At 31.2% G+C, this 26,008-nt stretch overlaps 1 protein-coding gene across 25 annotated transcripts in view; it reads left to right on the top strand.

Annotated features, from left to right (window-relative positions):
* LOC145276773 (cyclin-dependent kinase 17-like) overlaps positions 1-26,008 on the top strand; it is a 534,353-nt gene that overhangs the window by 479,208 nt on the left and 29,137 nt on the right. For all 25 annotated transcript variants that reach the window (XM_080128044.1, XM_080128029.1, XM_080128036.1 and 22 more), the window contains 3 exons: positions 20,698-20,814; positions 24,063-24,119; positions 25,744-25,858. In XM_080128044.1, the coding sequence (XP_079984170.1) occupies positions 20,698-20,814; positions 24,063-24,119; positions 25,744-25,858 (289 nt within the window). The remainder of the gene's footprint in view (positions 1-20,697; positions 20,815-24,062; positions 24,120-25,743; positions 25,859-26,008) is intronic.

Raw genomic sequence — 26,008 nt, forward strand, 5'->3', positions numbered from 1 at the left:
GAATTCTTGCCCTGGGATTCAGTAATACTAAGAGACCACTAGAAAGGTATACTATAATATATTTAAAATGGTCAATTGCGGAGAGGAAAATTATGTTCTCAATTTCTTTACCAACCCTGTGTTTGAACGGTAAAAAAGAACTTTAATTGAATATTCAAATATCTATGTATCTCATATAGAGGTTAAGTGTTAGTCCCAGGAAGGGAGTTCCTTGATTTCTGAGTACTTTGCATGAAGTAAAATAAAAGACAGTAAACAAATAGTCTGTGAACAATAATTTTAAATTCAACACCTAGATGAGATCTTGATAAATATTAAAACTTTGGGTCGTAGTAGTGCTAAGTAGGAGAGAAGTAACTCTATATTCTACAAATCTACCAAATTGAAGCTTTACCATTGGATACTCTTTTGTATTAGTGCACAGTAATATTATTACTTTTGTTGGAGTCGATTGTAGTTTGATGCTATTTGATTTTTTGAATAGTGTATCCAAGTAATGTGATTCATGTAGCTAAAATTTTTTTTTTCTTTATTAAGCCATTGTTATAAAACCGTTTGCAATAGAAAGAGGCTATTATGCCAATTAGGAAATGCATAAAACTTAGGAATATCACGATAGTTAGCCACACAGAACTTCGAAAATGATGGCACAGGTGAATAAATCAGAAAACATGACAGAAAACAAGAACATACAGCAATGGTTCCCAAATGTTTTCTCAGGTGACCCATATTATGCACCTAAAGATATAACCGTGACCGTGCCCACCCCATACACAATAGTTTTAGTAGTATACTAGCAGGCCGCCCAGCGTTGCCCAGTCATAAAATATGCATAAATATTATATTTTAATTCATACAGAAACTGAGACATGTGCATGTGAGTATTATATTTTTTTTCTAAACAGTCCACTTCTTGCAAGTAAAAAAATACTTCAGTTGAGATCGAAATCAAAACCAAAAGAGTCGAGTATAACTATTCAGCCAGTGTGACATGCTCTTCAAAACGGTGTTTTCAAACCGACTCCTGCTTAACATAAGAAATCTGTAATGTGAACCATTCACACATGTGCAATCATGAAACAGTTAACAGAAAAATCCGACGGCTTCTACATACCAATTTTTCTATTTTGCCCCCTTAGAAGCCCTTTTGTCTGAATGCAAATCTATTAAAAAGTTTTCCACATATCTGAATAACCTATATACCATATTTCAAGTCTGCAGATCAAAAATTCGCTGAGTATATAGGTTGAGAAGTGTCCTCTCACACACATATGCGCATATTTTCACTTCTATAGATATATAGATTGTGTTATTATCTATTGCTAATTAGTAAGAGAAAAGCATAATAAATTACAATAGAAAAATGCGAGCATGAAAAGTAATATGGTTAAGCTTAAACATGGAAAAGAAACGGACAAGATATTCTAGTAAAAAATATAGTAAATTTATAACTTAATTTGCAGCATTACAAGGTGGTAGTGTGGGATAGAGGCAAACACCTTTTCTAAAAGTGTTTGAGATATTTTAGTGTCATTTGGGAGAAAAATTCTATTTAACTCATAGATGGGACCTTGATGGATATTTCAAATCAGAATGGATCTAGGAGCAATGGTAACTAGAGGGTAATTCCACAAAGCTCTTAAATGCAAGTCTCATTACCGGATGTACTTTAAGATTCTATCTAGGACCTGTGACTACTTCAGGTTAAGATCAAGGTGTATTATTAGTTCTGTCCTAGGTCAGAGGAGATGAGAATCCTTCTAGATGGAGGTAATTTTTATTTTCGTCTCAGTTCTTCTTTTGAGAGAATTGGATATTCCCTAGATTGTGTCTAACCTCACCCTTGTGGAGAGCCAAGTAATTAAGGACTATGTAACTAATTTATATCAATTAGTTACACAGTTCTTAGTACACTTTAATAGAATTAATAGTAATTATCTTTCAATGTTTAATTTGGAGAAAGAGGTAATAGTTTTGTTGTCATAAGACCATGTTCCCAGGCATTACTTACTCAACAAGAAATTTGTCAAAGTCAAAAAGTAGCAAACTCAAAACTTACTTGCAAAAATATGCGAATGTAGGTGTGTGGGGGGGGGGCATATTATTGTTAGGGTATTTAGTTCTCTTCCACTGTAAGAAACCAGGGTCGGAAAGTGGGATTGAGAAGTCAACCCCCCCCTTCCCCGGGGAGGGGTACTCTGATCTTCAAAAAGTGCCTAGGCAATACCATTGGCATTCTCCGGTAAGGGCGCCTCAGGCGGTTAGCAATAAACCAACCCCTTCTCAAAGGGAGAAGGCAATACCTGGGAGGTTGGATCTCCAAGAACTGTACTCCCACTGCAAAATCAACAGGGATCGGATCATTACAGGAATGGTCTAATATCTGTTGATTTCGGAGGCCGAAATTAATCCATTAATTCTGATCCACTCCTAAAAGAATAATTAATTATAAATAATTAAATTAATTAAAAAATAAAAAACAAAATGTTTTTGTTAATCTTTTCTATACCTTGATAGTCAAGTTTATTTAGTTGGTTGGTCATGGCTATTTTTATATTTCAGTGTTTAAGAGAGGGCGGACAACAACAACAAAAAAAAAGAAGTCTGTGGAGGGGGTGATGATTACTGTGAGAAAGTTTGTATTTTCTTTTTACAATCAGGAATTCATTATTCAATGCGTGGGTATTTATTTCCCTCCCCACCGCGAGATGTGACACAAGATCGGCGTCTTCACTCCAGGATGTGTTTGTAGGGCGTTTTTATGATCACTTCGGCAATACTTTTATTTTTCCTGAATTAACGTTTGATTTTTGAAAAATAGCGCTTGTTGTTGGATTCAATTTTTCTCCGCATTGAAGTGTGGAAAGGTAATTAAAATGCAGCGGTTGTTTATGCGTTTTTGGTTTTGTTCAAAACCTTAAACTAATTTTAATTTTTTATTTTTTTTTACTTTTAACGACTCCGTCTCCATTAGTCGAAACAACTAAAACAATTCATTTGGAGGGGGGGGGCTAAAAGTACTTGCTCTTTGGGCCAAGATAAAAGTGTAGCATCTGTTCTTCAATGCTGCAGTGCTGCACTTCCATTTCTTGTTCTCTTTCGGTGGAGGAGGAGCAGTCCTTCACGACTGAGACAATTTTTATTTTTGTACCTTTTCTCCACGTTAAAAAATGACCCTGGTGTCTAACTCTGTCCCGTGGGGAGGCATTGTAAATAGGTACATGTATTTTACTAACCCTGTTGTTTTGGTATTATTATACAAACACCGTGACAGCGTTAGGGTTAGGGTTAATTCGCTGTCACGGTGTTTGTATAGTTTTACCGTTGTTTTTTTGTTTTTTTAACTCAATCTTTTTTTTTTTTTTTTTTTTTCTTGTATCGGCAAATGACGGTAAAATAAGTTACTTTCGACGTCCTAAATTATATTTATTTAGAATTCAATCAAAACAAATTATGGTTATTTTGGGCATGTCAACAGACCGAAAATTACCAAAGGCAAGATTTTGGTTCTGAAGATAGATTCTTATACATGTTTGAAGACTGTGTGGTTTATACCTCGCTCTACTCCCGTATTGAGTATTGTTGAAGTGAATACTAAAAATCGATACATAAAATAAGCCTGTCATATTGTTAAATCAATCAAAATGGAATATAATTTTGATTGATTAATATAAAAATACGATAAAATGGATTAATTAGCTAGTGTGACATTTTAAAAGAATACCTTACCTAACCTGAAAAAAAAAAAAACGTTAAACCCCGATTTTCTAAACTAAATAAATAATAATTGGTTTATCGTCTCTTAACAAAAAAAGAAAAAATGCATCTGAATGTATTTAAAAAATGTTTTTACAGCTCGGATTACATACTAATCGGAAAACTCCGGTAACGAGTTACAACGGCTGAAGGGCAAGCAAACCACATAAAAATGAAATCCGGATTCTTGAGACGGGAAATGAAATACAGAAAAAAAAAAAAATCCCTTCATTTATTTACACTGCTTTTTTTATTGATATAAGTGACATTGTATAAATTAACTTAAAAAAAATAATAATTTATGACGTCGAAATTAACCTTTACCTGGTACTTTAATGATAAACACTTTGGAGTTTGTTTTTGTTTTTAATACCCATTCTTCTTTTTAGACTGTAATGAATTACGTTATTTACGCTAGATTTTATTTTTAATGTTTATTGTTTCGTTTTTTCTTTGCCATTGTTCATATTTTGTATATATTTGTTTTTTGTTATAAAACACGTAATTTTTTTATTGTCTTCTCATTTTGTTTTTCCTTTTTATGCATGTTATTTGTTTACTAAACAAAAAGCGGTTCGATTCTTTCTGTAAACGAGAAACGACCGGAAAGCGATGAGAAATCAAGAGAGACTACGAAAGAATGTAAACAACAACAAAAAAAGGCGGACGTTTTGGAAATTGACCCCCACCTCTAAATTCCGCAATTTACACTTTTTTTTTTTTTTTTTTTTTCACGTTCACGATTACAAATTTAACTTTCAAAAAAAAAAAAAATTATGACTATTATCGTCAAGGATCAGTTTTCAGTTATAACGTTTTACTAAATTGTTCTTGGACATCGAGAAAAATATTGCGACTCTTTTACGTGACCGGTGATTATTCCCGTCTGAAAAAAGAGGGTGGGTGGGTAGGTGGGTAAATTTTTACTTTCTTTCCAACTCGATGACTTTTACAGGTTTTCGAGTATGCTGTAAATGAATATCACAATTATGTTCTATTTTAGCGGCGGAAAAATATTTCCAAAAATATTCAATTCAAACAAAATTGAATACAAAGTCTTAAAACAACAACAACAACAACAACAAACGCGTTTTTGGAGTTATGAGTAAAAACATCGGTAAAATCCATTGAAAGCGGTCGGTGGTTTGGTTCTATAAGAAAATAAAGCTGTGTACGTATTATAAATGTTTCTTTTCTGTGTCTTACGTTATACATTAGTACATTAGGGGTCATTTCGAGTTAAAAGTTTATTTACTGCACTCATCTGGACTAGAGAAAATCATGATTTAAATGTGTGTGTACTGTGTCTCGTCTAAATAACTAACGATAATTCTCTGATATGGTCGACCAGACGGACGGCGGGTGATCAAAAAGTCAGATCGAGCGTACCGGAAAATGAAATGAGACCAAATTGACAATTTGCCTTTTTTTTTTTTTTTTTTTTTTTTGCTTGAACTTTGCGCTTTTCAGATTAATTTGTTATGTTTTATTTTCTTGGTGGATAATTTTTTTTTTTTTTTTGGGGGGGGGGTTCTTGAATAAAAAAAGATAACTCGACTGTTTTTTATTCAAACGTAAATAAAATTCAATTTCGATTTGGCTCATTTCGTTAGTCTCATTTCGTTTTCCGGTACGCGGTACGCTCGATCTGACTTTTTGATCACCCGTCTCCGTCTGGTCAGAGAATTATCGTTAGTTATTTAGACGAGACACACACATTTAAATCATGATTTTCTCTAGTCCAGATGAGTGCAGTAAATAAACTTTTAACTCGAAATGACCCCTAATGTACTAATGTATAACGTAAGACACAGAAAAGAAACATTTATAATGCGTACACAGCTTTATTTTCTTATAGAACCACCGACCGCTTTCAATGGATTTTACCATAACATCTAACAATTCAACAGACCTAACTTTTAGCATTTGATACAAGTAATATTGGTAAAACTTGTCGAGAGCATTGTTTTGGGGTTCTTTTGAAAATGGAACGGAAATTTAAATTTCGTTCCGTTTTAATCTTTCTTTTTAATTGCGCATGCGTCAATACAATCGAAAGAATAAAATTCAACAATCATACTTTTTATATAAAAAAACCCCCAAAAAACGGAAGATTTTTTATATAAAAATAAAATTTTATATTTATTAATAGGTTCCTGTTTACTTATTCAATGGGGCAATCAGTTAGTCGTGGGTTGCTACCCGTAATGCTTTAGAACGTGATCCTAGTAATTGAGCTGACTTAGACCTGGGTACATAGAAGTCTAGGCACTGCGACATATCACTTCGGCTCTTACTTTGGCTAGACGAATGGTTGGAGAGGCCCGATCCGACCAAGCCCTAGCACTTACACGTAAAATGCTAACTAGAAAAAGAACAAAACTCAAAGGTATTCCAACATCTTTTTTTCCTTGCTACCAAAAATAGGCAAATCAAGTAAGTGCTATAAGGCGGTGGGAAGGATCAATCAATTGGGAGAGCCAGAACTCAACACTCCATCTGAACATATGTATTTTTGAGGATATAATGGACAGAAAATAGAAGGTGCTTGAGAACCAAAAGCGTATATCCTCCACATAATCCCGACATGGTCAAGACGAATGGGTTTCCCCTTTTTACTATGTCCCAATTTTGAACTCCGAGGTGGGTAGGGAGTGTGGTTGATGAAAAATAAAATCCAAAACACTGGCTGAAAAAAACCCAAACAAATACTTCCCACTCAAAACCCTTAAAAGAAACCATTCTAGTGACTTTGACCTCTCTAGCTCAGATGATGAAAAAAAGATCCCAAACTAGGAAAACTGTACCATCTATATGTGAAGGAAACTTCCCAAGCTTCCTAGTTATTGAGTTAATAGAAAAGAAAAAAGATTGGAGACTTATCACCTTTTCTAATAGCCTTCTGGAAAAAAAACAAAAGAAAAACAAAATCAAACCCTGGTTCTATCCAGAATGTAAAACAGCTATCAGAGAAAGGCAGCCTTAAGAAAATTAAAAAAAAAACAACCAACAACTTAATAGAATACAAATACCAAAAAGCTAAAACTAAAAAATAAAATAAAAAAAAAAAAAAAAATTAAAGAATCCAAAAGAATCTGCTAGCAACAATTTAACAAAATCAATACTGCCACTAAACTCAAAACCATCTGGAAAATGATTTGGAAAATATCCAGAAAATATAATCCTAACCCAATCAAACATCTCACAAAAAAACATAGATAACCAAAAAAAAAAAAAAAAAACATACTAGCTAAAACCTTTGCCGAAAATTCATCATCAAAACACTACAATAAACAATTTCAAATACTTAAGAAACATGAAGAAAAATACAACAAAAAAAACTCCAAAACCCAAGAGCCTTACAATGAAAGCTTCTCACTCAATGAACTAGAAACTGCCAAATCCCACAACTTGGCTATAGGACCAGACTAGATTAAGTGCACTACAGCTTCCTTAAACAAATCCTGCCCAAATCATTAAAACTCCTTCTCAAAATTTATAAGATATGGGAAACAAAAGATTTCCCAAGTTCATGGAAACAAGCAGCAGCAATACGGATACCCAAATTGGGAAAAGATACATCAAACCAGAAAACTACAGACCAATAGCTCTCACAAGCTGCCTATGCAAAACATTTGAAAGAATAATCAACTACCGTCTTATATGGTATATAGATAGCAACAAAATAATTTTCTTTTTTTCTTTTTCTTTTTTTTTTTTTTGATCTTGAGAAAGCATACAAAACTACTTGGAAACCCAGCATCATAAAAGATCTCCACAACATTAGAGTAAGAGGCAAACTACTTGAATTGATAAAAAAAACTTCCTAACAGACAGATCTTTCCAAGTTCACATTCTACTTTATCAGACCCGCAAAATCAAGGAGTGCCTCAAGGCAGCATATTGTCAACAACTCTTCACCAACAAAATTAACAATATTATAAAAGAACTCTCCTGATATTATTACATATGTGTGCAGATCATAGCTCGTATGGTCTAGGGATTTATCAGCACCCACATGTAATAAAATTAAAACAAAAGAAAAAGATTTGACGAAAAAGAAATTTATTAAAAAATAAATTAATAAGAAAAAAAAACAAAACAAAAGATTACCATGTTTGAAGGGCAACAACTCGCTAATAAATTGTCTCCCTTAGATCATAAAGATCGTAATTCTTAATGTATTGTTTTGAAATGGTTTGTTTAGTGTATTTTTATATGTATATGTGTTTCGGTCAACAAACTCAAAGAATAAATAAAAACTTTACCAGAATCCAGACAGCCAGTTATTCAGTGAGGTTTTTGTTTTTACGGCCTTATGTGGAAGCCGGAATTCGGACGTTGGTTGCCTCTTTTTGCATCCCAAAATATGTCACGAACTTGTTTTTACGGCCTTATGTGGAAGCCGGAATTCGGACGTTGGTTGCCTCTTTTGCATCCCAAAATATATCATGAACTGACTTTACCCACCAATAGCATTTCTTTTATATGAGTTTTAAAAGGAACTTCCTGGAACCTTCTAGAGACTCAAAAAAGGAACAAAAAGGCATTCTACGCCTTTTTATATTTATAGACGCCGATTATTATTTATTTTTATGAATAACGACATTCTAGGAACGTCTTTATGTTTTAATTAATATATCAATAAACATATTTATATATTATAAGAAATATTTATATATTTCTTAATCCAATCATAGGAGAGAATATGTTCTCCTATGACAGATATACATAGCTCTTTATACATAGATGACTGCTCAATCAGCTGAAGATCAAAATACATTCACACCATCGAAAGAAAATTACAACTCGACATAAATAAAATTTATAAATAATCAGCAAGAAGTAGTTTCAAATTTTCCAAAACTAAAACAATGCACCTTCTATCCTCCTTTTTCATAAATAAGATCTCCTGATCACCAAAGACACAATGTAAATAAATAAATAAAATGATGTCGTTTTTGAACCATATGTGAAACTAAAATATAACTTTTTGGTCTTCTGGCCAGTATCCAAGGATAGTATCTGTTCTGTCTAACGATAGTATTATGATATCGTGAGGTTTCCGTTGGTTCACTGGGCGTCCATACAATATAAATATGTTACAGGCTCCTATAAGGATATTGGAGATGAGCTGTAATATTCAGACACTACATTAACCAGGTTACTTAGATAAATGCTTTTATAGTTTTAACAAAAGGGCCACAGGATCTCTATTCATGTTAAACGTCCACAGAATGCCCAGCAGCAATATATTACATATGAAAGATGCCACTGGAATTTCCACAGGTCTTGCTGGTTAATAGTTAATTTTGTACTTTATCATGTTTTGTCATTTTTGGATATGTTCATTACTGTGACATGGCAATTAAATAGATACTATTAATTTTACTTGAAATTCAATATTTTTAATTTCGCTATTATGAAGATGGAGATTTAAAATTAGGTACGCTTTAGGGCAGTTGTGCAGTATAGTTAACAGGTGGGGATAATGAAAACAAATGTACAGCTCATCACTTTTACTAAACACAATAAAATTTAATCTATTAATCTGCATAGCTTTGCAGTTTGGGCAATTTTTTAAGTGTTTTGTTTTTCCAGATTTTTGTATCGCAGACGAGAAGGCTTGTAAAAAAAAAAAAATAATAATAATAATAAAAATCTCCAACTGGTGTGAAGATTCGTATGTTTAATAATGAAAAAATCGAAAATTAAAAAAAACTATAAAAAAAAAAAAAAATGGAAAGCTCATTTGATCTTTTTGTTAAAATATATATCGGGCGGAGGTGGGGGGACACAATGTACGATTGAAATCGGTCACCTGTGTATTTTTTTTATGTCAACATATGACAAAATCAGAAAATGTTTTGCTCATTGCAAATCATAATTGTATTTTTATTATATGTTTTTTTTTGTTGTTGTTGTTCGTTTGTTTGTTTTTTACAAAAAGAACATCTTTTATTATGAAAAAAAATGTTTTTTTAATATTTTTACGAAAATAGTTTAAATTACTTTTTGTCTATTATAAATATACTAGCAGGGTTACCCAGCATCACTACAAAAACAAAATTGTAGATGTCAAAAGTAGTGTAACATTTGTATCTCCTAAGCATTACTAAAACTACCCCACCTCTAAAAGATGGATTTCTGTTTTATTATTGTAATCTTATTTTTAGGTTACTCTTTGCTCTATATAGATTATTGAGCACCATGGATCATGACTATCAGGCAGCACCAACAAAAGGACAGAAGTTCTTTATCTTAGGTGACAATGTATTTGAACATACCTGCTCTATTTAGAATCCAGAGCACGACTCAAACCAGATTAACTAACTTTTGGGTTATTTCATGCTCTGCCTAAGATAGAGAACTTTGAAAATTGAAGAGACCTCCAGAGCAATTTTTTTTTTTAAATTTTAGATATTATTCATCTGGGGCAACGCCAATAAAGAAAATACCAAATGTATAAGTTTTTGTTTTTCATTTTTAACTTTTAGCCGGACATACAAACCTAGACAGGAAACTGCCCTTTATATTATAGATAATAGTGAATGTGTTTGTATTTTTTAATGTTTAACATATGTAAAATAATTTGAAAATGATAACATATCTAATCATGAATATTGCTAAAAAAATTGTTTTTTACTCTGCGCTACCAGAGAAACTCTTGCAGATCAGATAAGTGGAAGTTTTTGCACTAGTTTGTCGCATGACTCAAAACTTTGATTTAAGATGACTCCATGTTTCTTCCTCAAGATTTTTATGTATTGCAGAGTTGTCCAGGTCCACAGCGTTGTATTTGTGGTTTATCACATAATGATTCGGTAGGCCATTAGAGTTTCTTCATCTCTCATTTCGACTGGCACCATCATTGCATCATTTCTTTCTTGCTTGACAATACGAAGAATCCATTGACCTATTTTTTTTTTTTTTAATATTTTGCAGTGATATTTTCGAGGCATAAATTTACTTTTGTTGGTTTCCTTGGGTCGACCAGGACCACCCATTTCCACAGTATTGTTGATCAAAGACATCACACAAATGTCACAAATAAAATTAAGCCAATCCTGCAAACTTTTCCTACTTTTGCTAGTCTCTAGTGTAACATGAACTCGTGGTTCTTTCAAAGACCAGCAATATATTGCTTATAGGATTTGCTTAAGTGTTAGATGAGTAAGTTCAAAGAACAAGTCTACCCATACACTTTTTTTTTTTGGCCTGTAGATACATAGGCCATGGCTGGAGACAATACTCACATTTGGTTATTGGACACATTCTGCCAACCGTTTCACTGTTTTAAGTTTGTCATCAGTTTCTTTAATAACTTTCAAGATATATTAATAAAACGCAGTACAGCTGGGGCTATTTTATTCATAATTTTTGCTTTGCACATAGCAGAAGTAAAATACTGGGGAGAGATTTCGATCCATAACTATTTCCCACTTAATTATTTCTAAATAACAAGATCATGAAGATCAAGTGATCTTATTTGTCAAAGCAAAATGAATCTGTTAAGTTTTAATATTTATTTCAAAATATTTTGTATTATACCAAATTATTCGATCTCACACCAACATTTTTTAAAGCCTTCTAAGCTGCATTTCAAAATCTGTAAAATAAAAATAACATAAAATAAAAAGTTAAAAAAAAAAGTTCTAAACTGAAAATCTATGCATATCAATAGAAAATTCAATTTTATTGTATTTAGTAAGTTATTTGTTGTAAAGTTGTTTTCTTCGCCCCTGTTTTCACCTGTTAACTATACTACACAATCAGCATAAATATTGCTTTTGTAGAAATTTGAAGAGACCATTTTTTAATATGCCTGCATCTTGTTTACGTGGTTACTAATGTATTATGAACAAATATTCATCCTTTTAATTAATTGCAAGGAAGCCAGTAAAATGGATTTTAATTAAATTTTATTTTCCAACTACAAGTACAATTTAAGACTAACAATCATTTTATCCAAATGTGTGGACAACCCCCCCCCCTCCCCCAAAAAAGGTTGGTAAACATAATTTTATTGGAAAGGTGATGCAGTAATTCAAAATTTGTATTTTTAAAAAAAGATTATTATATGCTAACTGTATTTGTGTTAAAATCCATTTAATATTACATGAAATAGGGGGAGGGGATTTTAATTAGTAAATTAGCAGACATACTGGCATATTTCCAATATGGCAGGTCTATGAAACTAGCCAATATAAAAATTTGAATGTAAAATGTCATGAAAAGAAGTATCTTACTTATATATTTGTTTCCCAACATAATTTTGTGTTTTTGCAACATCAAAATTAATTTAAAAAGAAAAAAAACTTTTTTTTAATTATGTTGCAGAAAAACAGGAATTACATAGTAAAATAATTATTAAAATCTAAAATAAGTAATTGTTTTAAATAAATTATTTTTATATAATTCACTAAAATACTTTGCATCTGACATATTCTTGCATTCAAATTTTTGTATCAACTATTATCACAGACTGGCCATATTGGTAATATGCCAGTATGTCCGCTAATTTACTGATCTAAAAAGTGTTTTTTCTTATTTCATATAAATTGATTTTAATGCCAATACACTTAACATGTCACAATCGTAAAAAGACAATTTTAGAGGCTTTCTAATAAAATTATCACATTGAGAAACTTCATTTATCAAAAGTTTTTTTTTTTTTTTTCAACTAGAATGCATTAATAAGCATGTAAATAAGCTGCAGCCATATTGAAATGTGACCTCTCGTAGTTAAATGGCAATAGTAAAGTTTTTTTTTTTTTTTTTTAATTACACATATATATTGTTTTAAAAAAAAATTAATGATTTTATATACAAATAAGTCGTTTTGTGCAGCATTTTAAGTATTTTTTCCTGACATTAATATTAACTAGCATTTGTAAACAGATTTTTTAGCTAGAAATTGGTTCAAAGATCAAGTTTGTATTGAATTAGTTTATGTCAAACTTATATAGCAAACAGTATTCTGAAGAATTATAATTTATTATATAAAGAGCATCTGTCTGTCTGTATGTATGTATGTATGTATGTATGTATGTATGTATGTATGTCTGCATACCAAGCTTTAAAAAAAAAAAAAAAAATTACAAAGCAAACAGACACAAGGTTGGTATGTTCTTGACCCTGGGTGAATAATACCTATTTTTTTTTTTTTTTTTTAAATCATTCAGGGGGAGGTCGACTATTTTCAATAGTTATCTTTTATATAAAGGAAATGTGAATGATTTGCATTATTTTCAATACATTAAAACAAGAGAGGAGAATGGGCTGGACAGAGGTTAAAGAGGTGTGGGAAAGAGGGATATGGTAAAACGGGAAGAGATAGAGAGAGACGGAGGTTTTAATATAAAGATGTTACATACACTTTTTAACTTCTCTTATTTTGTTTTTATAGCCCCGGACAACGCCAGGTAGCCCTGCTAGTAATAAAACTTAGTGTAAAAAATAAACAGAGGGGAGGGAGTCGATTTATTTGTGTGCTAGATTTTGTTTCACTTTGTTTTCTGTCACCATGTGGATTGTCAAAAAATTATACACGTTAATGTTTTCTTTTTTCTTTAAAAAAAAAAAAAATGTTTTTTTTTTCACGTAACTGCATCCTTGCATGTTGTTTAAGATTTATTGCTTTTTACTTAGTTTTAAGAGATTGAAACTAATGTTTCATTTTATTTATTTTTTACTTCAAATTTTTTTTAATGACTTTATTTTTTAATTGTGTCTTCAGTTTACTACCGAATAATCATTAAAGGTTACAAGATATATCGTTGCATCCTTTATTTTTAATATATATTTTTTGTGATTTTCTTAAAGTTTTTCAAATGTTACAAATGCACATGAGACTGACATCCCTAAAAATGCATTTATTCACTTCCTGTGTGTCGGTCCTGGATATGACCTTAAACTATATCCGGTGGTGAGGCCCGTGCTTGCGGGCTTTGGGGAGTGTGGAGCCACCCTTTAATTGCCATTGCTCCCATGGCCCACTCTGACCCGGAGTGGTAGTACCTGTTAGGGTCCCAACTATGGGTTAAATAGAAACCGACTTGAAAACAACAAACATATTCTATTAAAAAAATTTTCTTCAAAATCTTTGTATTCGGCATTAAATAACCCGGAAAGGGTTGATATGCCGTAAAACAAAAACAACCAACCAACCAACCAATCCTGTGTGTCAGATCAGCAATTTGACTCTCGGCCAAATACTACATATACAATTTCTTGTGTCTTGTGAAACCTGGTCAGTAAGGTCAAACATTGTACAAAAGAAAGTATTTGATTGGCATAGAGATTACATTCTCAACAATCAGTTCACCAGTGGCCTGGTTGCTATTTACTTGCCTCACCATGGGAGCAAAGTTAGACACAAGGTTGATTTTTAATGTGAGGGGAAAAGAACTAGCTCCCCAAAAAGGGCACTATGGATTGGAACAAAAATAAAAACTACTTCAGTCTAGAAGGACTTCTCCTTATATGACTGAAGACAGAATAGACTAAATGCAGCATCAAAACATATTACATTTTGATCCTTGCCAGAAGACCGATCTGATTCAGACATATTTTTGTTCAGTTCTAGGAGATCCATTCTCCTAGTCTTTACCTTCTCTCTTTGAGGAGGAGTTTGTTTATTGTTAAATTTACAACCACTTGAAGCATGAGAGTACCAGAAACATTTTGCATTAAAAACAAATATCTCCCAAAAAGGGCAGCTTCTTCATTTTTTTTTTTGTTTTGTTTGGTAAATTTTTAGGTACCTCCAATGCGCTTTAGGTACCTCCAATGCGTGCCACAGTTTTAACTCCCTCCCCCTGTATGTAAGACAATGTAATTGTAATTTAATATTATCATCCTAACTTTTTACCATTTAAAAGAAACTTTAAATAAATTGCTATTTTTTTTTTTTAATTTTTTACGGCATACAAAAATAATGAAAATACAAGACAAAAATCGTGTTTACATTATCAACGCTTTAAAACAACGTTCCTATGTAATGACGTTTTTTAACCCGTAGACACACCCATGTTTTAAAAATCTAACAAAAATCAAATAATTAATATTTTCCTGAAATTTTCGATATTTATTCATTATTACAAATTGAATTACAACAACAAAAAAAAAAAAACAGAATTCCAAAAAATAATTATTTTTAAAAAGCTTTAAATGATCATAAATTCAAATATTACACGATATGAAGTTTAAACAGATTTTTTTTATATAACAGGTTTCCAATCAAAAAAATATTCATATAATAGAATTCTTGAGATAATAAAAATTGCAAAAGCAAAATCGACTAAAAAAACATTTGTTTGGATTGGATTATTTAAAATGACTGAGGGTGATAGTCAAATTTTGCGCCTTTTTTTCCAAAAAAGTATGGACGCCTAAGCAGCAGCATCTTTAGATACGTGTATCAACAGAACAGGTTAAAATTAATTTTATCTTCGGTGTAGTTCGTTATTAAAAATCTATTTGTTTTACAAAACGTAAGTCTTATATTGTTTTTTTATCCATTTTTTTTATTGTACATTTTATTTATTCATAAATTTCTGCATAAATGATCTTCCATAGAAATTGACCCAGACTATAGTAAACACACGAAATGATGATGTCACTGCTTTATGTGTTAATGATGGTGTTTTACACAACGGGTTAGAGGTGCCTATAAATCTTAGATGTCTGGTTTTTGCAAAAATTTGTTCTATTAGGCAGTTTTCAGTTTGTGTCCCAAAGGTTAAGATTTGGAGATTTATTTTTCCTTTTAATTAGATTGCCTAAGATTAAACACTAAAGCTATAAGATTAAAAGAATATTTTTGGTTGAACCTCTCTTGCTTTTTTCTAACATCTGTAGGCATCAGGCATCCCAAATCAGAGTACAAAATCAACTAGTGAGAAATGATCTCTTTTTTCTCCTGCAGCCTCTTTCTCACAGGAGAGAGATTGCTAGTCTTTCTTTGCTATATTAAATTTTTTTCATGGTAAGTTCTTGACTGAGCTTCAAACTCTGATTCTTTCCCAAAAAAACCTTCTCAGCAAGAATTCATCTTTCTACTAACACTGCAAAGTATTCTCTTTTCTTCCTCTGTGTATCAAAAATCAAATGGAACTTTCTTGAACAAAGTTTCTTTCCACAAACTTCCTACTTATGGAAGATGTAGCTGCAGAAATGTTTCCTTGCAAACAACATGGTTGTTTTCAAGTCCAATGTCCGAAAAACCACGAATTAATCTTAGTTCTCAATCCATTTATAGTACCGTTCCTATTGAAAATCTCACTAATCCTTAACCTTAAGTAGCTGTTGGCCTTGATAAATAGTGGACCATTAGTACTAGCTGAAAACACTATCAATAATTCCCCCCACTCTTTATCTGTGCCTAAACCTACACGTAGATTCCATGAACAAAGCTTCTTTCTTAGAACTGCTCGTCTGTGGAACTGTCTTCCATTTTCCTGCTTTCCAGACTACAATATGGTTGTCTTCAAGTCCAATGTAAACAAGTTCTTGATGACCTGTTCCACTTAAGTTAACAAATTTACCGAATTTCCATTACTAACGATTACTATATTGTCCAATTGACTACTGTACACTCTTAACCCTTATCCTCGAGTGGTCTCTGGACCTTGAGAAGTGGTTATGCCTATCAAAAAAAAAAAAAAAAAACTACAAGAGAATATAAAAAAAAAAGACTGTTGCAATATTTTTGGCACAATATTAGACCAGGGGTGATAAGAAGGAACCAATCACTGTATAAATATACTGAATCCCTTTGAATTTTTCAATCATACTTTTTGTCTTGACACAAGAAGAGAAGTAAGCTCTGCTGATCCTGACTGGATTGATACTACAATTATTTATCTGAAATTCTGTACAATTCAAAGCTTCTCTAACTGGATTGATGCTGCCAATTTTTGTTTGGAACACATATATTTAATATTCGCGATTGGATAATTTTCTCTACAATAGTTATTTTATTCATTTATTTATTTAAAAAAAAAAAAATTTTGCCATCCCTTTTTGGATCATTTTTCTATTACAAGAATGGCTCTCCACGAGATTGTCTGGATATACCAGAGAATCTGTGTCTCAGAATCTTTCAAAATGACTTTCCCATTATTTTGTCAAGTTAACAATGGTGAAACACAAAATTAAAAGCTACTAAATATAAAAAGCGAAATTATAATAACGTCATCACAAATAAATGAAATATGAATATGAAACCACTTCACATGGAAATTATCGAACCCGTTTTATTCAGGCAAAAATAAGTTTAAAATAATAGATAATTTACGCAATAGTTTTGTGAATGTTATTAAAATATAACAGATGTTCGTTTTCTTTTTTTTATTTTTATTTTTTTTAATCAATTTCCATGAATTTCCTCTCTTTGTGATAGGACATTCAATTGCGTTGATTCGCAAAGAACAAATATGACTGACATATCGGATAGCTTTTGTAAACAATTGTTACCAACACCTGTCCCTTTTTATTTGTCTCCCTACGAAGGCAAAGTTAAACAAAAGGTTTGTTTGTAATGGGAAAACTCAACTTGTTTCAAAAGAAGTACTCTGAATTGAGAAAGAGAATGCCTATTTAGTAGTGTTGGAACATTCTTGTGGATGAGGATGCTCCAGTTAATAGGACCCCTCCAAATGGCGAAGGTAATTTAAAAAAAAAAAAAAAAAAATTTTTTTTTAAATATTTTTATTTATCTTAAACCAGATATTGCCACTGAAGCATAAGGAGTTTCTGTGGTAAGGGTCACATTTATAGAGCAGCAATTGTGAGTAGGAGATTGGGCAGCAGCGAGCTCTTTGTTCACATTACATTTAAATTTGTACATATTGGAAATTATCAAGGAAACTGTGAGCAGGAAAGGAATTCTAAAAAAAAAAAGAAAAAAAAAGCGGTTTGAGGAAAAAAAGCTATTAAGGTAGAAAATCTTCCAGCATCTAGGGACTTTTATAGTGAAGAGGTAAGATTGTTGCTGCTAGTCGGATGGCTCAAAGATATTTTCATTTACGTAATATATTTATTTTATTTTGTTTAAAGCAAGTATAACATCATGAAATCTGTGTTCACACTTGGCATCTACAAAAAGGAAATGTTTTTTTTTTTTTATTTATAACTTAAAAATAATAAAAATATTAATAATGAGATCAGAGCTTGAAGCAAAAGTGCCTAGATATCTTCCTTAATTCCCCAGAAGTGTTGAATATAACTCTGGGAGGCTAAAGACTGAATTTACTGAAATTAATTTCAGTTAATCTCACTTTGATTGCATGTGAAGGCATTAAGTAATGCTGAATTTATCCTTCAGGCTCCATTTCAAAGATTTAAGATTATAAAATGTAAAAAGAAGAAAAATAAGGATAAAAAGATATGGTGCTATGGGTTGGATTTCTTATTCAATTCTGAGCAATGTCTGGTCTTGTTCTGTTTAGAAAAGATATACGTCCTGACTGTGTCAGATACAAAGAGCAAGAGAACAAAACAGTTTGGCTTCCTCTGGCTATCTTGTGACAAAGCTCCTTTAATATAGACTTATCTATGCTTATAATGACTATCACCCTTGGTTGATCTGGCTTCCTCCCAAGCAAGTACAGCATCTTTGAATATTGCAGCCTACTTTTCTCAATACCGAACTAGGACACATGATAAAGCTATCTAGTTCCATACTGTGATATTTCAATCTATGAAAACCTTTTTTCTAATTTTCCACGTATCTCCCTGTTGATAATTTACTGCTTATGCAATTAACATGTTTTTCATAAAAAGATCCCACATTAGTTTTATATCTTCGGCATCAAATACTTTTTGAAATTAAAGTAGAGATAGGATCCAAATGGATTTAACAAGTTATTTAAGACTTGTCAACTCGTATTCATCAGTTTAAATACACTGAATATGAATTGCTCAAAAATGGCTCCTTTTGAAATTTAACCTATAAACTAATTCTTTGATCAGGTTGCCATCATCATCATCATGTTTGGTTTAATGTCCATTTCATATACTGACATATGTTGGACAGCTTTAAGAAATTGACTTCCGAACTAACCCATCTCTGATCAGATCTTTATTTGTCCGTCTTTTTCTCTGGTTTATTTTTATCACTTCTTCCCATGTTTTCCTTGTCCTTCCCCTGTGAACTGGAACTATTACTCTAACTATTCTTCATCTACCGACCTAAGAATTCTCATCCATTCTTTTAATGTAGCCATACTATTGGAGTCTCCTGTTCTGCACACATCTCTCTCTATTGTCTTGATTTAATTTTTCCTCCAAGATCATCGGAACTAAACCTGTCTTCAAGACTCGCATTCTTCGTCCCATTTTTATATCCTTCCTCATGTAACGAATGTCGTCAACCCTCATTGGTCAAGTTTCACTTCCATACATCATCATGTTGCACATACATGTGCATGATAGACCTTTCCTTGGTTCATCCATTTATTTGCACTTACATTAAATGTTTTCTTCCATAGAAATTGTAAAATTCTGTCATATATTAACTGCCTCCAGTACCTTCCAATTACAACTGCTTTGTCTACATGACTGACTGATCTGGAAGTTCAGAAACATTGCATTATCACGCCGTCTTCTCAGTTGTCAACAAGCTTTCTTCTAGACATATTGATTCATTTCCATCTTTTCATTTTTGTCGATACAAACCTTCTATATTTTCTATTTAACTACAAATGATTGGAGCCTCCATCTTTACTACAAGATTATTTATTGTAATATGATTAATTTCCATTATTCCTATTATGTTAGTGTGAAAGCCAATGATTGTTTCTATTGCTTTGTCAATTTCACACCATCCACAAGACTATAACACACGACTAGCAATGCATATAATTTCATCTAATGTGATTTAAAATAAGAACTACCCTGATTTGTTGAAACTTATGTTAAAAAAAAGTCCTACTTGTAAAGTATTAGTAACAGTAAAACTTTATTTCCTTGTATGTTAAAATATCGATTTTTATAATGTTTTAAGTAATTCTCTTAAATAATAATCTATATGATAGTTGTCCAAAATTCCCCTTACCCTATATTAAAAAAAAAAAAAAAAAAAAAAAGATTTGTATGTACTCATACTGAAACGAAAAAAATCATATTCCAAATTGTGTAAATTGATAAAGTAGTTTTATCTTTATAAAGAAAATCATTTTTAAACGATTTTAAGTAATTAATGGAAAATTGTAGGCATTACAAGGCTCAACTTGCAAGTTTTAATTACTATGAAGTTTTCTGCCCTTTTTTCTTCAAAATAGCTACGTGAGACAGCTTCTTTTTGGTTATATAAATTTGATTTTTTTTTAGTTAAAAATAAAATTACTTGATCAATTTACTTGATTTTTGAAAGTGAGGTTTTCGTTCTGTCATGGGTACACCAAACAGATTTTTTTTATTTGTCTTTTTTTAATATAGAGGGAATTCTGGACAAAAACCATCTATATTTGAGATAATTTTTTAAAACACAAGTTTTTGTGTTTAATTATTTATTACCCAGGAAAAAATAAAAATTGACATTAAAAATAGCTGACATGATGAATTGTATTATTTTGTTCTGTTGTAAATACATTGGCTTTTGTTTTAAATTAATGCAATCATTTTTTTTCCTTTTTCATGTTTCTGAATAGAAAATATTGGCTTAATGTTTTGAAAAATTGCAATCATTGCACTTGATTTTTGATATTTGAAAATATACAGTTTTTAAAACCTTTTGATATGTTCTTGTTTTACTATTAATATTAATTTATTTTAACATTTTCTTTTGTTTGTCTTTAAGTTTTGTATTTTATTTATTTCTCCATTGCAATTATCTTTTCTTTTTTGTTTCCTTCAGCGAAATGTAAACTGTTTATAAAGACAATCCTTATAGTTTGATATTATTTAATCTTTTTTTTTTCTCCCTTACTTTTCCAGGAGGCATTGAAGCGTCTCTCTTTGCCTGCAGACATGCGTCTTCCGGAAAATTACCTCGCTCATACGAGCATTAGTCCAGAGGGTCAACTCAGTCGGAGATCTCGGCGAAAATCTCTGGTAAGTATATTCAATCAATCATTTATGCATTTAAAAGCCTAACTTTTTAGACTGCTGGCAAGATTTATAAGCAATGGTATTTTAATTGCTTAAATGTGTAAAAAAATAATTAACTATTATTCAATCTTATTCTTAAATTATTATAGTTGTGAATATTGAACTTTTGAAGATTTGGTATTGGTTCATGATATATAAGGAAAAGTTTGTTACTGATCTAAAAGAATTCTACTTCAGTGAAATTAATTTCTATGCATTTTTAAAAAATTAAAAAATTAAAAAAACAAGTTTCCAGGATATATTTTAAAGCTCCAGTTAAAATTAAACTCAATGATCAATAATTCATTTTACTTAAATGTAATTTACTAGATATATCTTAAAGAAAAGTAAAAAAAAATAAATGTGCTTTTACTGTCTATTTTGTTTGGTAAATTCTATCCCTTTATTACTTTCTTCAAGTAAATTTTACAATGAAATAAAAATGAAGGAAAGATCTTGGCATTCCACTTCAAGCTATTCTCTCCTGTTTTCATTAGTTTTAAATAAATAAATTTTGTATTTTAGATATTTTTATTTGCTTAATATTTTTTCATATTTATGCAGACAAAAATTTTTTAAAAATGAGAAGTCATTAAAAAAAAAAAAAAAGAATAATCTTAACTTTATCATAATATTTAAGTCGGCCTGAGTAATGTATTTTTTATACATACTTTTTTTATTTTTTTATTTTTTTTTAACTAAGCTTAACATTTTAATCATTAAAAATGTTACTTTTTGTTACTTTAATCTATATATTAATGCGATAACATGTGTGTTTTGTGTGTCACGCTTACATCCGGGTCATTTAATTGTTATGTTCTTCTATTTTTTGTCATAAATAATTTTACCAAAAATTCTTCATAAGTTTTGGTTTCGGTTTCTACTATAGCTGATGGCATTTAAATCATTTATTTTTTTTTATAAATAATATTATCAAGAATTCTTCATAAGTTTTTATTTCGGTTTCGATTCAATGCACTCAACTGATATGGATATATTTTTTATTTATGAAATCGCAACTTTATAACATAAAAATCGATAGAACATTAAGTCTATAATAATATATACAAAATCTGCAAGAATTAAAATATCATATTTAAGCGTACTTTACGACCGGGCTTTACCAGACGTTCATGCTTGCTTGGATATTTTGCAGTTTTAACAAAAGAGCTACAATAATATCAGAGCGTCTCCATTTACACTGAACATCTACAGAATGCCTACATCAATATATTACATATGAATGGGTCCCCTGTGGAATTTCCACAGGTCCCGCTAGTTAATATTAATATCATTGAAAAAAAAAAAGAATAAAGAAAAGTCTGAAAGGTTATAATCAAGATTATCTGTCGCTTTTTTTGCTTCCAGTTTCTGCTCCACAGATGTGATGACAAACAGGATATGATCCTTTCTGATTAATGATTATCTTCCTCTCTGATAACGTGAAAGCTCCTTCCATTTGCCCCATGTTAAGAATGTTTTTTTTTTGTCTGCTTGACCATAGTTAATTATCCAGCCAAATGAACAGCAAAAATCAAAACAAGCAATCTTGACTACAACCAAATAAAATGTTACCCTTACAATATTCTTGAAACAAATATGTAAGTGTAACATAACAGCAAATATTGTTATTGTTCGGTTGTTGTTATAAAAGTGGTTTCACTGAATTTAATCTATATATCTATAAAAGTGAATGTGTCTGTCTGTCTGTGTACATTTTCCTATGCAATAACTCTGTCAATTTTCAGTCTACAAACTCGAAATTTTGATATACAGGGTACTGAGATTTGGGAAAATTTTTGTAATCCGTTTTCAGTCAGAAATTTGGCTGTTATGGCGTCAAAGTTCAACGATTTGACCTTTGAGAACTCTACTAAACTCCTCCGACAATTTTGGGTCTAAACAATTGAAATTTTAGATATAGGTTCCTTGGACATGGATCTAACTTAATAACTTGATTTTAGCCCAAAACAATAAATGTTAAGGGGTCATAATAGGGGTCAAAGTTAAAAAATTTGACCTCTGCAGTCTCTACCAAATTACTCAGACAATTTCTGGTCTAAACATTTGAAATTTTACATAAAAGGTATTCAGAGATAGGGCAAGCTTTTTAATCAGTTTGGGTCGAAAATTTGAGCTACCAATATATAAATGTATGTATGCATGTTTGCATGTCTGCCTAAAACTTTCGACAGAGGCGACAGATTTTCACAAGATCAGCATCGCTTTGAAGCTAGCCTTAATTTAAACCTACGTCACTTCCGGTTTGGCAATGGTCGTAACAGCAAAGACGTCAGGTTTTTTTCCCATTCTTTTCTTCCTTTGCCGTACAGGTTCGAGCCTGCCTTTCTACTACCACTTTTATTTTTCTCAACACACACCTCCAAACACTCGGGCAACGCCAGGCACCTATGCTAGTTTTAAATAAAAAATTAAAATTCATTTACTGAAGTTGTTTAATTATTTTATCATTTAAATGTTTACTTTCAAAATTCTGTCAATATGTTCATAAAAAATAATTTATAAAGAAAAATTGAGAATTTAAAAAAAATTATTTTTCTCAATGTTATGAATGTACATTTATTTTATCAATTAATTAATTTTATTAGTGGATATGTATTTAAAGTAAGCATTATATTTATTTAATTGTTTCATTTAAAAAGTAATGTACACATGGTTTAATATTTTACAATGCATTTTTATATAGAAATATTTTCTTTTCGTATAAGAAAAATAGCAAGTATAATTTATTTTTATATATTTTTGAAACTGCATTAATTGCTTTTGATTACTTTTAATTGCACTGAATTGTTTTGTTGTAGCAAAAAAATGATAAACTCGATTTCCACTTCATTGAATTTCTTTGTTTATTTTTCATTTGTTTGAAATTGTATTTACGTTTAAATTAAAAGGTTTATTTAAACCCGTTTTTTTTTTTGTTATATTTATTAAAATAAAAAATTTTTTGTCAATAATTTGTTTTAAAAACATAAAAAGTAGTCGCATGTATTTGATGGTGAGTATAATAACCATTGAAACACTGCGAATAGTTCCATTTCAGCTCTTCATCAATAAATTTTTACTTATATTTTTAATACAGTTATTTGAACTGTACAATAGTCACAAGAGTAACAGCTTGGTAAGATATTGATTAGAATCGTTACTATGCAATTTATAATTGTTTTCAAAAATGTATTGTCATTTATTTCCAGTCTGAAATTGGGTTTGGAAAAATGGAATCCTACCTCAAACTGGATAAATTGGGTGAGGTGAGTAATTGGAAAATCTATTTTAAATGGTATAATTTTATTCTGTTGCGCATTGTTAAACCATTAATGGGAGTATATGATTGGTTCAATGGATATCGTTTCAGACTTTGTAAATTTTTTTTTTTTCCATGATTATTGTTTGAGAGCTGATAGGTTATATTTCTAATTGCATCTAACAGGCAAAGCTGTGCTGTAAGCGTTTAAAAAAAATGCTTGCTCAGAAGCAGAGTAATGGATTGTGATCATTTATGCATTGACAATGTTGTGAAATATATATCTCCCTCCAGCTATGAGCAAAAATAATAATTTCTATGTTTAGCATTTTTTTTCTACATTGGATGTGGATTGCAGGTTTGCCATGGCGGTACAAAGTGATTTTCTTCATAAACTTGTGTCATTTATGTTAGTTTCAACTTTCAATGAGTCATTGTTTCGAGTTATTCTTGCATCATTCCAAGTCATCTTTGGCCTGCCTTTTCTGCAATTACACTCTATTGAGATGTCTGTACATCTATTTATCCGACTAGATAATGAGGCAACGTGTCTATACCATCATAGGCAACACAAAGCTGACTTCCCCTTAGAAACCTTCAGTCTCAATAAGAGTCAGAGCTAACGTTCTCAGCAAGGCGCGCAGCACAAATCTACTGACTCATTAGCCCTGTCATTCATCTGCGCTTTTAAAATGCCAAATTAGTGGGAGCCTAGCATTCGCTCATGTGCAACATAGTACTATGGTCGTAGCTGTTGTAAACTTGACCTAAACTAACAAATGAAAATGAACAATGGGTTAAAATAGGAAAAAACTTATAAACAGTGACGTATACCATCCGTACACGCGAAATCAAACTTAATCCACAACCCCCACCAATACAGATCATATTATCGTCTTAGGAAACTCAAAAGCGAGAATACTCTTTTATTGGCATGACTTTAAAAAATTATGGACCTATCCGTTACCCTATTTCTGAACATGCTTTCTAAACCTCACAGTTTTTCCTGTTAGGTTACATTTGATCGAGTCGTTCAACTCTCAGACACTGGTCAAGGTACCAGATGACGTTTTTCTTATATTTTTGAGTGTCATATCGCCATCAGTGAAACTGTGAGTCATTTTGCATTTCCATGCATCCATACATTTCTATTTCGGCTTAAGTGATAATACAAGTGGTAACTAGCTACAATTCATATAGGTTTTTTTTTTTTTTTTTTACCCCATCCCCCTTACAAGGCATATACCTACTTGGTTGTAAGGGGCTACTATGTAGAGGATTGTGGAGGGTTTAAGTAGTAAGATGTTTGTTCACATGACATTTGTAAACTTCTGCCATAAACATTTTTAATCGTTGTTTAGGATTCATTTCTCCTAATGATTTCCTTTTATATGTTCATGTATTACATGTGTTTAACCATTGTTAATGTACAACTGTCAAGCTGTAAATAAACGTGAAATGTTATTGTTAACCATTGTTTCTTCAGTTTACTTGATGGCAACTTAGATTATGAATTTGAAATAGCCGCGATTAAGTAGACTATTTCAAGTTTAACTAATTGCCTCATATTCGGTATTAGTACAATCTCTGAATTTTATTATCTTATGTTGATTTTATCTTTTTTTATGCAGGGTACATATGCTACAGTTTTTAAAGGAAAAAGCAGATTGACTGACAATTTGGTAGCACTGAAAGAAATTCGTCTTGAACATGAAGAAGGGGCACCATGTACTGCGATACGAGAAGGCAAATATTTAATTTTGTTTCTTATACTAATCAACATTTGTATTATTCTCTATTACTCTAATCAAGATAAGGTGCTTGTGCAGTATAATAGAATTTCAAACAGATGCATTTCAGACTACTTTTCTAGGGTTCCATTCAAACTTCTGTACA

Source organism: Euprymna scolopes, chromosome 5 (genome assembly GCF_053919585.1).
Source record: "Euprymna scolopes isolate OS-2025 chromosome 5, ASM5391958v1, whole genome shotgun sequence".
Lineage (NCBI taxonomy): Eukaryota > Metazoa > Mollusca > Cephalopoda > Sepiida > Sepiolidae > Euprymna > Euprymna scolopes.